This window comes from Nicrophorus vespilloides, unplaced genomic scaffold, assembly GCF_001412225.1.
Source record: "Nicrophorus vespilloides isolate i.1.1-1 unplaced genomic scaffold, Nicve_v1.0, whole genome shotgun sequence".
Taxonomy (NCBI): Eukaryota; Metazoa; Arthropoda; class Insecta; order Coleoptera; family Silphidae; genus Nicrophorus; species Nicrophorus vespilloides.
In genome coordinates, this window is record NW_017099889.1 from 28,778 (window position 1) to 42,058 (window position 13,281).

General features: G+C 38.9%; 3 protein-coding genes across 3 annotated transcripts; 1 reads left to right on the top strand and 2 right to left on the bottom strand.

The window, feature by feature from the left end:
- Window positions 1–138: 138 nt before the first annotated feature.
- On the bottom strand, window positions 139–3,662 carry LOC108565987 (serine/threonine-protein kinase 33-like). Its single transcript, XM_017925684.1, has 5 exons — window positions 3,159–3,662; window positions 2,854–3,094; window positions 2,605–2,775; window positions 2,202–2,542; window positions 139–2,084 (listed from the first exon to the last, which is right to left on the bottom strand). Exons 1-5 carry the CDS (start codon window positions 3,564–3,566, stop codon window positions 1,740–1,742), a joined length of 1,506 nt encoding a protein of 501 aa, XP_017781173.1. The 5' UTR covers window positions 3,567–3,662; the 3' UTR covers window positions 139–1,739.
- Window positions 3,663–4,409: 747 nt separating this feature from the next.
- Window positions 4,410–6,388, top strand: LOC108565973 (cysteine protease ATG4A). Its single transcript, XM_017925661.1, has 6 exons — window positions 4,410–4,753; window positions 4,817–5,162; window positions 5,274–5,353; window positions 5,418–5,788; window positions 5,849–6,017; window positions 6,071–6,388. Exons 1-6 carry the CDS (start codon window positions 4,504–4,506, stop codon window positions 6,127–6,129), a joined length of 1,275 nt encoding a protein of 424 aa, XP_017781150.1. The 5' UTR covers window positions 4,410–4,503; the 3' UTR covers window positions 6,130–6,388.
- Window positions 6,389–6,931: 543 nt separating this feature from the next.
- Window positions 6,932–9,434, bottom strand: LOC108565981 (protein phosphatase 1L). The gene is made up of 4 exons (XM_017925674.1): window positions 9,266–9,434; window positions 8,275–9,139; window positions 7,602–8,216; window positions 6,932–7,301 (listed from the first exon to the last, which is right to left on the bottom strand). Exons 1-3 carry the CDS (start codon window positions 9,318–9,320, stop codon window positions 7,619–7,621), a joined length of 1,518 nt encoding a protein of 505 aa, XP_017781163.1. The 5' UTR covers window positions 9,321–9,434; the 3' UTR covers window positions 6,932–7,301; window positions 7,602–7,618.
- Between the last annotated feature and the right edge of the window lie 3,847 nt (window positions 9,435–13,281).

Here is a 13,281-nt window from a genome sequence, read left to right on the forward strand (position 1 = left end):
TTTTTTTTTGGGGGGTGTTTTGTTTTCGAACATTTTATTTTTAGTACTCTTATTGTTTTGTTTTTTTTAATTATTATTATTTTTTTTTCTATAATTAATTTTTCGTTCCCTCCCATTAATTAATGAATCTAGTTAATAATAGTATTGATTTGTTTTTCCCCACCAATTTATAGTTCATTTTTTATTTTTTTTTTCAACTTTCGCTCCTTTCGCTATATTTTTTACGAAAAACAAACTGAAAACAGAATGTTTTATTATTGAAAAGGAATAAATAAGAAAAAAAAAACTACAAATGAAAACAATACGGTCTACTTGATTATTATTACTATTAATTATTGATCACGCAGATCAAAACAAAAGACGGATTACGTTTTTGATTCTCTTTTTTTGTTCGTGTTTGTGTGTAAAGCAGTGGTTTCCAAACTTGATGTTACTACGCCTCCCCCAAATAAAAGACGTAAAACTTTAGCAGATATTTGGAAAATCGCTCACTGCGACTAATATTCGCGCGCGCCTCGCAGTTTGGAAAACGCTGGTGTAAAACAATGTATTTCGATTTTGATGTATGTTGTAAGAGTGGATAAGATTGTTCATAAAACTAACTTTAATTAAGTCTACTTGGATTAAGTCGATTAACAGAATTTTCCTTTGATGTGTCTCTTGTTCACACAAATCCATTTCAATTCCTTTGCATATTTTTTTCTGCAATTTGCTTACTTTACAAGTACACGCAACGTAAGGTAATTCATATTTGTAACTCGTATAAGAATTTCAAAGCAGAATCACTTGAGGTAAAAACATTAAGGTAAAGTACCTGCCTGCCTGCCTGTACAATGCCTACTTTGTTTTTGGATAGTTGCTTAGAAACAAAACTTGACATTTACTTGTTTTCTTGATTATTTCAATGAATAAACACATTTCTTATAGTATAATTCACAAAAGTACGTTTTTAAGAAGCGGACTTTCGTTGGATGTTAAATAAATATTCATAATTGGTACTGAAATAATCGACCTCACGAGATTTATTGATTTCAGCTGTTGGTGTTTATTGTTGGCTCTTTTTTTTTTTGGGGCTTTATATACGGACAAGAAGTGAACAAAATCCATTGAAGACAGAATGTTACGTTAAGAAAAGGACTTTTTCTTCCTTTTTTTGTTGCTGCTGCTTGGGTGTCTGGATTTTCTTTTCGGAACTCTCTAATCAAGCCTCGCTCCTCATCATCGGGCTGCCTACATTCGTGAGGAGATTTCGATGAGGGGAAGAGTGTGCGTGTGAGTGTTGTTTGTACGTATATAAATGTTGAAACATTGACCGAAGAAAGATGGAAGAGGAGGAGAAGGAGGAGGTGCATGTATATATATCAACGACCTCTGAAATTAAACTCGCTGCTTCCATCCGACACACGCACGCACGTACACACATCACACGCAGTCCTCATCATCCTCTTTCTCCTCTTTGTTTTCGCTCTGACACACAAGAACTCGCATACAGCCAAACGCACACACACACACACATACTATATAGATTAAATATACGATGGGAATGTATTCTGGATGGATGTAGGGAAAGGAGATTATATGCGTGTTTGAGAAATGAGTGCGCGCGAGAGAGAGAGAGAGAGAGAATGAGTGGGGGGTGGATGTTGTATAGGCAACGTTTGGTGTGAGAGAGGAGGGGTGATCAGGTTTTCACACAAAAGGGTCGCAGGGATGAAAGGTTGGGTTGGTTGAGATTCGTTTCATCCTCTCTGTTCGACCTGCTTCGGCCCGTTGTTCATCTTCTCCGTCTTTCCCGTCGTCCCTTCATGGTTACCCTTCTGCTGCTGCTGCAGCACCGCACCGATCGTCCCCGTCCCCCCACCTGCTGCTGCTCCACCAACGCCACCTTTCGACGCGGCGCTCTGTTTGTTGCCGCTGTCCGTTTTCCTTTTACCCTGCAGCTGCTTATCGAATTCGATGTTCTGCACGGTGACGGGTACCGATTTTCGATGGTTCCAATTCACCTCCTTCTTGTTCTTCTTCATATCCGCCTTCACGCCCACGATCTCCGATTGATCCAACTGCTTGCTCTTGTTCTGCTTCACCTGCAATCAAAATCCTGTTTCCAATCTCGCTCATTCCTCGTTCATTTCCATATATTTATATAAATATAAATAAAACGTCGATAGAAAGTCCGCAGGTGTCGTCGTCATTGTGCGTACCTTCAGATCGTCGTTGCATTGACGCATCATCTCGATGATGTTGTTCGAGTACGTGGTCTTCTGCATCGTCGTTTCCCCGATGAACCACGGATGCGAGAGGATCTCGATGGCCGTGATCCGGACGGCAGGATTCTTCTCCAGGATTTTGTCCAGCAGATCTTTGCAGGCGTTCGAGGCGTGCAGCGCGTCGATGTTGATCGTTCCGTGGCAGATGCTCTTCATCACATCGTTGTCGTTCGGGTCGAAGGGCATCCGTCCGGCCAGCAGGGCGTACATGATGACGCCGATCGCCCATACGTCGCACTGCTGACTGTACGATTGATGGAGCAGCACCTCCGGGGCTACAGTTTAAAGTTTAAAGAAAGTTTAATGGGAATTCTTCATTTTTAACCGCTTAACATACCCATGTAGACGAACGTTCCGCATCTGTCGTGCAGCATGTCCGTGTGCGTGCGGCCGGTCTTCACGATGCTCAAACCGAAATCGGTGAGCTTGATGAACATGTTGTCGTTTTCGTCGTCCGGATTCGTCGTTACCAGAACATTATCCATCTTGATGTCTCTATGAACGATATCTAACAGAAATCGAAAAAACTGTACCCAAAACTCTACCCTGCGGTACTCCATATAATATATTGATTGTATGTATTTACTTATTTTGTGTAGATATGCGACGGCGCCGCTGAGGTCGTTCGTGATGCGTCTGGTCTCGCTCTCTGGAAACTTCCTGCCGCCGACGAAGAGCTTCATCAAATCCGTGTAGCACTTCTCCGTGATCAGGTAGATCTTTTTGCTGGTCTCGTAGATCTCGTGCAGGTATATGATGTGCGGATGCTGGACCATCTTCATGATCTGCACCTCGCGCTCGAAAGCTTTCATCAGGCCGGACGAGAGCTGCGCAACCGATACATAATTATTATTATGAATGTCGTACGAGAACGGATTGGTTCGGTTGTACCGCTTGCTTGTGGACCACCTTCATGGCCCATACGTGCGAGTTCTTGTTGTCTCGCACCTGGTAGACTTTGCCGAAGGTGCCGGAGCCGAGGAGATCGCCGCAGTTGTAAATCTGCGAGACGACCTCGTCGTCGTCGATCTTGATGTGCTTCACGTATCTGCTGGACGTGATGCTGCGCTGCAACAGTGAAAGCGGCGTTACTCGGAGGGGCGACCTCTTTGCGGACGCGCGTCGGCTTACGCGGGCCCCGTAGCCGGTGATCAGGGACTCCGTGTTTATGCCAGCGTTTATCATCAAAGGATTTTGCATTTTCTTTTTTCTGACATCGACGGTTCTCCGCGTGATTGAAACCGCGACGCGCCGTCTCCTAGCTACATTCGACCATTCACACCAACGCTCAATCAACATTCAAAAATCGAACTCAAACCGTCGCCGCTACTTTGGTTGCATACACATCATATTATACAAAGCAAGTTGCATAATCAGATACCTGAGACACTGTCTACAGACCACATTCAAATCACTTCTAGTAATCACACATAAAATAATTATTTACTATTATATTTTGTTAAACTTAAAAGTAGATATTTTCAAATCGAGATGTAAAAGGGAATGTTTATGGCAGTGAAATGGAAATATTTGTTTGCCAAAATAAGATTTGACGATTCACGATCCAAAATATTAGATATTTTTAACACAGCAAACGTATGTTAAGGGTACAATAATAAATTGGTTGGTACAAAGTTCGAATGGAAAAAGTATCATATTTGTTTCAGTAGTCGTACACAAAAATACGTAACATTGTGAAAAGAATGAAACGATTTACCAATAAGCTGTTATTTTCAAGAAGGCTGTAAATTTATATAAAAAAAAAAAAGAAACCTTCTGAAGTCTGAAAGAAGGCAGTTATGCCAACAGAATAAATAAAACATTTGTGCATATTTAGCAATGATCAGTTGGATCAGTTTGTTGGTGAAACAGCTGAGCTGCAATTCGGAAATCATTCCAGTTGAGTCCAGTTTCGAAATACGTAGTTGGCAGAGACAGTTTCAAAATTTCCGAGATGAATGCGTGGACAAACAGGTTAATAGGTAGATCGAAGAATTACAGGGAGACGCCGGCTTACAGGTAAATCTTGTTTCTTGTTTCTATTTTGGCGGGTCGACGTTTTTGAAATGCGCGAATCGTACGCGTTCCACGAGAGAGCGCAACGCTCGGCGTCCTCTCCTCCACCTCCTCCTCCGACGTCACGAATTGTTTTTGTTATTATTATCAGCTGATTGCTGTCAAAAAAGCAATTTGCGCAAATTGTAAGATGGCGTAAGGGGGGAATCTGCAAAGAGGCATGAACTTTAGTGTGCAGCAGCTGCAGCAGCGAATCAGAGCCGCCTCGCAAAACAACAATTTGCATCTGAATGACCTGTTCTATGCGTTCGATAGGAAATTGAAATATATGTGCATCGCGACGCGCGAAATCATGGACTGCATGTTCGAGGCCTACCTTACCCATGACTCCAACGCAGAGGTCGACGATATACCGCTAGACAGCAAAGAACCAGTCTACATCTCTGGAAAGAAGTACATCGCAGCAGAAGGTATTATTTAACACAAACACACATCACCAACCGATTCATTACAAATTCATATGTATCTTTCAGATTTATCTGCTATTCGACATGAGATAACTTCCAAGATTTGGTTCACATATAGAAGAGGTTTTGTGCCAATCGGTGGAGACGATGGACTGACCACCGACAGGGGTTGGGGTTGCATGTTGAGATGTGGGCAGATGGTCCTGGCACATGCCCTGGTGAGGGCACATCTGGGACCAGATTGGCAGTGGGATGCGGATTGCAAGGATCCCACTTACCTGAAGATCATCAGAAAGTTCGAGGACAATCGGCAAGCGCCATTCTCAATTCACCAAATTGCCTTAATGGGAGCATCCGAAGGAAAGGATGTGGGTCAGTGGTTCGGACCCAACACTGTTTCACAAGTTCTCAAGTAAGACAAACTCCTCCCCTCAAAAGTCGTATCTATTCTCTAATTGGCTCATTGTCAATAAGCCCCACCTTCATTTACAACTAAACATTTTCTCTCTTTTTTTTTTTGTAGGAAACTAATCAAATACGATGAATGGAGTTCGATTGTTATGCAGGTGGCTTTAGATAATAGCATTGTAATTAACGATATTCGTGAGCTTTCTCTAATTATTATCTTTCTTTCGCCTATCTTTACGTTCTTATTTGTTTTTCGTAGGAGAAGCGTGCGGCGTAAAATCAGCGAGCAGCACGTGCGTTATCGGGGCGACGTCGCAGTGGAAGCCTCTGCTGCTTGTGATACCGATGCGTTTGGGACTGCAGGACATCAATCCGATCTACGTGAAGAGCCTGAAAAAATGCTTTCAGTTTAAGCAGAGCCTCGGCGTGATCGGCGGCAAACCGAATCTGGCGCTGTACTTTATCGGATGCATCGGGGATGAGGTCATATACCTGGATCCGCACACCACTCAGAAGACGGGCTCCGTCGATCACAAGAACAGCGAGGATCAGGTCGAACTGGACGTCACCTACCACTGCAAGCGGGCTTCCCGCATGAACATACTCAGCATGGACCCATCCGTCGCAATCGTAATAGAAACATTTTTCCTTAAGCAAATTGAATCATCCACGTTTCTCTTGAATTTACAGTGTTTCTTCTGTCCAACCGAAGCAGACTTCGATGAGCTCTGCGTTAGAATACGAGAGGATCTCAACGGGGCGCAAGGACAACCCTTGCTGGATGTCTGCCAAGAGAAGCAACGCCAATACTCGCCGCCTCTGGATTTTGAAGAGGCTCTCGGCGCTTTCTCCACCGAAGGTAACAACTTTAAATATAAAGAAAATATTTATTTAATACTTTTTATCATGCAGAATCGTTGAATGCCGCCGAACAGTTCGATTCTGAGGAGGAGTTCGAGATCATACACTAATTCCTAATGGGTTTGGTTGAATATCCGTAATCATACGCAGCAACACTACCACTAACTAATTGATTTGTAAATACATAAATAAATCTCGAGAGAGGACGCTTACGCCGCTTTGGGGGGGCTGAAAGACATGCGTTGTGTCATCATCATGGGAGGCGAGGAATGTGGCGAAACGAACGTTACGACTTTCATTTATCTTTTTGTTGTTGTTGTTTTTTTTTCTATTTTCGCATTTCCATGGGGATAATTTTATTATTATTATTATTGATGAGGAAAAAGAAAATACAAATCTAATCGAATCTGCAAACAAAATTGATCTTTGAAATGATAATAATAGGATTATTTGTATGTCTTTATTTATATATATATATAATATACATTGTTCACAGCAAATAAGTCTATTATAAAACAAACCATTTTACTATTAACATTTCTTTTTCTTTCTTTTTATTATCATTCACATTTTTCCTCTCTTTATATTTTTGCAAAATACACACTCTCTTCCTGCATTGCCTGAACATACAATACGCACAAGTAATCACAAGTTACTTGGCAAGTATATAGCGATAGATGAAATTATAAATGATGTCTTGAAATTTGGGAAGAGGAAATAAAAATAACATATAATTGAACAAACACAAGAGGTTCAGTTGTTGATAGATATGAACAGCCCAATTCTTAAAATTTATATATATATAATAATAATAATATTTACAATTAAATTAGTTTAAGTAACAAATTATATGAAGAGACAACAAACAAAAAAACAACAGTTACAAAAATATATTTGTTACCAACATCTTCTTTTCTTGTCTCGATTCTCGTTCATCATTGAATAATGCGTATGTACATAAATATACTCACAATCGTATCGATTCATTCGTGTTCCAAACGGAAATGCCAAACCAAAATTGAGGAAAAGGAGTCGACTTTCACTTACTCAACGCACTCTCATATATAAATATATTAAATAATAAATCAATCAAACTCTCTTTGAAGGCTGCAAAATAAAACGATGGCAAATTCGATAAATAAATGTCGAAGACGTCTGCCAGCAGCAACACCGAAGATGCATTAATATTTCTTTTGATTATCTTAAATAAAACTAATCTAGATCACATTTAAACTTTGTTGCGGTTAGTCTTCCGTCGCTCCTTGCCATCGCGTTGGATACCCTTGAAAATAAGGAGAAGAAGTTGCTAACCAACTGTAGATCACAGAAAATGATGATGATGCAGATCACTTGAGGCGAAGCACGAATAAAAGCAGATCAGTGAAGGAAAGTTGAGATTAAAGTGTATATAAAAGTAAAGGTATCAAGTAGTTTGTTATCACTGATATATGAGATTTGTGTAAGGAGAAGAAACAAGGATATTTTAATCTTTAGTCAGCAAGTATCACCTTGCTGAAATTCTATCTGACAATTGCGTTTGCGGTCATTTGCATACGGATGATCAAAAAGATGAGTGTCTTACCTTTTGGTAACAGATATCTAAGCGGAGGGTTTGGTCTTTTGGTAGCTGAAGGCGTTCTCCTTGAAGTTAATGACGATCACGGTGATGTTGTCCAGAGAGCCGCGATAGTAGGCCTGCAGGGTGATGCTCTTCGCGCCGTAATCGGGTTCGTGCAGACGTTCTTTGATGAAGGCTACCGCCTCCTCGTTGCTGAAGGTGTCCCAAAGACCGTCGGAAGCGAGGATGGCGAACATCGGACGGTGATCCCTCAGCTCGAAAGTCAGAATGTCTGGGTCCGCGATAACCAGCTTCTTGTCCTTCAGCGGATAATCGCCCAGCGCTCTCGAGGTAGCCAGGATTCCGGCCACCCTCCAAACGCCGTTGAACGTGACGAAACCACCAGCCTCCCGGATTCTCTTCCTCTCCCTCATCTGCTGAGGTTTATGGTCGAAGGACATCGGAATCGCGTTTCCACGACCGTCGCACATCACGCCCCTGGAGTCGCCGACGTTCGCTACGATCAGCTTCGAACCCTCGAGGATTGCTATGAGCGCTGTGGTGCCGGCAATATCCAGCGTCTTCTTGGCGGCTTCCACTAACAATCTATCAGCAGCAAGCACTTGATCCGTCAACAATCTACAACAAAACATCAATTATTTTTATGAACTACATGTTGTGTTCTTCTTAATATTACTTTCCGTAATCTATGGTGCCGGTATTGTCGAAATACGATTTGATGGGCACCGCCTTTTGGGGCGGCTCCTTGCTGGGTTTCGCCTCTCTCGTGATGGGCCTCAGACTCTCCAGTTTATTCAAGATCTCCGCGTCGGTGATCTCCGTCGTTCCGCCCATGCACTCGTCCGTCGTCGTCTTCTTGAAGCTCTTCCGCCTCTGAGCCGCCGACCCGTACGTCGTCGTAACGTCTTCGCACTTCTCCGCCTCTCCGACGACGGTTCCGCCTTGGATCAACTTCTTGATTTCGACCACCTTATCCGTCAGATTCTTCACCAGCTTATCTTTGGCGTAGTTCGCAGCGAACTCACCGCCGTGACCATCGAAAACGGCGAACAACGCCACTCCGGTACCATTGATATCATCGTTTATAACGAATCTATCTTCCATCTTCGCTCGCCTTCCCTGCACGGCGTAAGCGCTCACCGGGCCGACCTTCAACTCCCAGCTGGCCCTCTCCAGGTCTCCAGAATTGAACAGATTCAACCGTTTCTCTTTGGTCCTCTGCGAGCCGAGCGTCTGCTGCAATTTGCCCAACACATTTCTGCTCCAAACATCGACAGAATGCAGGTAAATAAACAGCACGAATATGACTACGCCGAAGATCAGGATTTCCGGCTTCAGCACGTACGCTCTGAAGAGTCGCCCCACGTACGAGGCCATCGCCACCGGAGAGAAACTCATCGAGCTCATGCCAGCACCTCCACCACCTCCAGCGCCGCCTCCGCCGCTGCCCCAGGCCATACGCGACATGATCTTCATGTGGGACATGTACGTCTGGTAGATGATCTTGTCGTCCAGCTCGTCTTCCATCTTCTGCTTCTCGCCTACTCGTGTTATTCAACAATTAAATATTGCTTCGTTAGTGCAACCCCTAACTACCAACTAATGCTACGATATACTACGAACTACCACACAGAGACACGGCCGCACTCACGGCAGCATTTACTGACTTTTTCCCTTAACGCATCCGTTGTCCAAATTGTGCAACCTTCCAACAACAGCCATCAACACCAATTCCCGTGAATTTCTACGAACTCAGGTTATATTTTTAGAATTAAATCCAGACGAAACACAATTAGACAATTGTCACAACAGGTATACCACCACCACCACCAACGATTGTTTGTGTTTTGTTGGTGGCACTTAAGTATAGATAACATTAAACGGTAGGCAACAAACGACACAATGCATCGTACCAACCAATAATAACTTAATGCAAATTGAACTATAAACAACAGCAACGATTACATAAGCATCACATTACAATGCTTACATTGCACACACACGATTTTGTTTATAAACAAAAAAACCAACGAACAAAATGGGTTGCCTATAACATTTCAATTTTTTCACAAATATTTTCAACATTCCGTTCACAGCAAATTTAAAAAGAACGACATAATATATTAATAAAACAACAAATTATAAAATATTTGTTCACACATTCATCTCTTCGTTTAATCTAATTTTCATCTCAAATTAATAAATGCATCAGAAATTGCATATTCCACATAAGTCAGACGAAGCCGTCCGCCATTTTCTTTTACACGGCCATGCTTGTTATTTCGTTGTAACGGAATTATTACTACCAAACCCTTTTCCTTCCAATTAATTCTTTACTTTATCATTACATTTCCTTACATTTTCAGCAATCGAGATTAATTTTTAAAATCTTATTAACTTAAATCTAGAAGATTTAGGTTTAATAACTTAATTACTTCAGATGTTAATGCAAAGCCAACTTTGATGTTTAGAACAGTTAAATACTTTAAGTCGACAATTTCTGAATGATTGACAATTTTTTTTTTATAATAAACAATTAGTTTTAAGTTTATTGAAGTCGCGAAATATCAGCGAAGAAAACATGGGTGTTATTAGCAGCGAGAGTCCAGAGGAATCCATATACCACGAAAAAATAAGCTATAAATAACTTGGCAATTCCAAAAGCGTTCGTTCTGTTTACAATTGCACCACATGTTGCAAAGTTTAAACTATGCTCGTTCGCGTCCAACAGATGCCCGAATCAACAATAACAAAAGAGCACCAATAATAATCATCATCTTCGATCATCGCCAAGGAAACGAAAATCTTTTGTTGATCGATGAGAAAATCGGATCAACGTAGCTGAAAACTTCTTCTTCACCTAAACGAATTACGATTAAGTGAATAAAACGAAAGTTTGTAAAATGAGAAATGAATTTTTATTGAAATACTTTGTATGATACAAGCAACACAACATAAGTTCGAAGCACATAAACGCAGGTCGATGTGTGTTCAAAAACGAAATAAACATCAATTACAAAATAATAATAATAATAATAAAAAAAATAACGAAACAAAATAAACATGAATCGATGGAAATATATATATATATATATGTATATAAAAAAACAAAAGTGGAACTAAAAACAAAAGAATAACGTATTTCCTTGTCGTTTTTGTTTTTTTTCTTCATATAATCGTTAACACACTGCAAGTACGCATATGATCGTACAAAGCGCACATCGATCCGCTTTATAGAAATTGTAGCATATTCACAACGAACGAACGAAAAGAAAATAATAATTATACATATTTTGCATCGCACATTTTTTTTTCCCCCGTCTCTTCGCGAAAAAAGCCGCACAGAATCCGAAAGGATAATAATAATAATAATAATAAAAAATAAATCGTCCACAATCTTTTGTTTCAATAATACTGCTGCGGGATTCCATGGAGCTTTCGATGCGCGAGAAAGAGACGAATCTCCAAAATATATGCGGATGGTTCGCGTTTTGCGAATTTATAAATGTTTGTAGGAACCATCCGCATATATATATCTATTAGGATACACATTATTTTTTGTACGAAACAATGAAAAGAACAAGACCTTCTTAAAGAAAACAAAAAAAGCTTACATATATATATATACATATATATAAAAACAAATGAAAGAAATTTTTATCATCGTCTCCTTGGAGGAGAAACAAAACAAAGAAATAATAAAAGAACAAAAGACGAACAAAACGCATCAACTAAAAGAAGAGTAATAATTAGTAAGTAAGTAATAAGTAAGTAAGTGGTAGTGTATAAACTAAACTTATCGATTTTTTTTTTCCATATAAATACAATCACAGTAACAAACGGGAACCAATTCTAAATAGAAACGAAAATAATAATCGTATTATTATTATTAAGAAAGAATTAAAAAAAAATGGCTTCATTTTCTTCCTCCCTTTTCTATCTTACGAATTAATTAAAGATATATATATATTTAATAAACTAAAGAAATTATAACATAAAGAGAGAAGAATTGAAAAAGGAAAATTATATATTTGTTGTTTGTGTTCCAAGAGGTTTCGTTTTTTCACGCAGAAATTGAAAAAAAAAAAACAATTTCAGCGATGGCGGCGACAAACAACAACAACTTAAAACAAAAGTAAATCAATTACACGCGTAATCGATCGTCGATTGTTGGAGTCGTCGACAATGCGATCGTAAAAAAGAAAACCCCGCGTCTCGTTACATAACCCCAAATACACGCACGCACAAATTTACGCGTTTAAATATTTAACTTCCGACAAAAAATCACCTAATATATTTACGTTTATTACAAACTAATTTGCTTTTTCTCGATACACCCAGTCTCTCGTTTTTCTTATTTTTCTTCTTCCTCAAACTCTCTTCTTCGTCTTCATCATCGTTTCCACGACAACAAAATAAATGAATGAATACGTACAAAATAAGAAACCGCGTGTTCGTGTGTGTGTTCTTTTTTTTTTCACTCTCTCTTCTTTCGTTTCTTGGCTAAATCATTTTCTTGCAACTGGAGGAACTTTTCATGTTTATATATTTATATATATATATATTATAATAATTATTAACGTACCTGATATATTCATTTATTATTGATTACAATAAACATTTTCAATATTTATTTATGATCATATCGTCGTCATCCTCTTTTATTTCTTTTCTCTCTATAAAATCGGAGCAAGCATGCCAACAATCAACAAATGCAACTTCGTCCACGTCCTCTTCAATCCTTCTTCTTTCATCTTCTCCTCCAGCCGCCGTCCGCAAAGATAAACAAAGAGAGAGAGAGAGAAAGAATTAGGGCGGACGGCGAATGGAGGAGAGTGTTAGCCAAAAACACTCATTAATTACACCAGCTCACTCTTAAATTTTCAGTACTATCCCATGGGAATTCTCTTAACGTATTACAACGTGAATCGAAACGACGCGCGACAAAGCCAACGCGATAATTAAAAAAAAAAATAATAATTACAAAAAAAAAATGCGCGCTTCACCTAATTACTCGTTTTGTTCATTTTTTTTATTATAACTTCTTGTCATATTTATCTGTTTTGTTTTAAATATACATATATACGTTATGTAAATAGAAAGAAATGTTTGCTTTCCAATATGTTTAAATTCAAAACTGTTCAATAGAATTCGGAAAAAGAAATGATGAAAGAAAAAAATATATTTCCAAAAACTTCATGTATTATATTATATTATATATATATATATATCATCCATCATATACGTATACCAAAAATTTTGCATCACTTATGTACAAAAAAAAAACTATTATATAGTAAAAAAAAAAATATATAGAGAAGGTATAAATCTTAAACGATAAATTAATAAAAAAAAAAAAACAAATAATAATTAGCAAAGAGAATGAAAAATAAACAACGAAATGTGAAAATAATAATAATGATAAAATTGTTTATCATAAACACAAGAGTGAAAAAAAAAATAATAACTAAAAAAAAACAAAAATTAGAACCGATCAACACATGCATTCGCCTTTACTAATCATTCATTTTTTTTCTTCTTCTTCTTCTTTTGTTTTACAAGTGTTCTTTTCATTATTTTTTTTTTAGTTTGTTTTGTTTTGTTTTACTACACGCTAATAGTAAATAATAATAATAATAATAAAAATAATTAATATAAAGTATGTATGTACAAAAAAAAGGAA

Excerpts from the sequence above, each read along its gene's own strand:
- LOC108565987 (XM_017925684.1), bottom strand. The coding sequence starts at position 3,566 with ATGTTGATTGAGCGTTGGTGTGAATGGTCGAATGTAGCTAGGAGACGG. Across the intron at positions 2,543-2,604 it reads CGGAACGTTCGTCTACATGG|CCCCGGAGGTGCTGCTCCAT; the intron begins GTATGTTAAGCG and ends TTTAAACTGTAG. Across the intron at positions 2,085-2,201 it reads AATGCAACGACGATCTGAAG|GTGAAGCAGAACAAGAGCAA; the intron begins GTACGCACAATG and ends TTTTGATTGCAG.
- LOC108565973 (XM_017925661.1), top strand. The coding sequence starts at position 4,504 with ATGAACTTTAGTGTGCAGCAGCTGCAGCAGCGAATCAGAGCCGCCTCG. Across the intron at positions 4,754-4,816 it reads GAAGTACATCGCAGCAGAAG|ATTTATCTGCTATTCGACAT; the intron begins GTATTATTTAAC and ends TGTATCTTTCAG. Across the intron at positions 6,018-6,070 it reads CGGCGCTTTCTCCACCGAAG|AATCGTTGAATGCCGCCGAA; the intron begins GTAACAACTTTA and ends TTTATCATGCAG.
- LOC108565981 (XM_017925674.1), bottom strand. The coding sequence starts at position 9,320 with ATGGCTGTTGTTGGAAGGTTGCACAATTTGGACAACGGATGCGTTAAG. Across the intron at positions 9,140-9,265 it reads CGGATGCGTTAAGGGAAAAA|GCGAGAAGCAGAAGATGGAA; the intron begins GTCAGTAAATGC and ends TAACACGAGTAG. Across the intron at positions 8,217-8,274 it reads GGCACCATAGATTACGGAAA|ATTGTTGACGGATCAAGTGC; the intron begins GTAATATTAAGA and ends GTTTTGTTGTAG.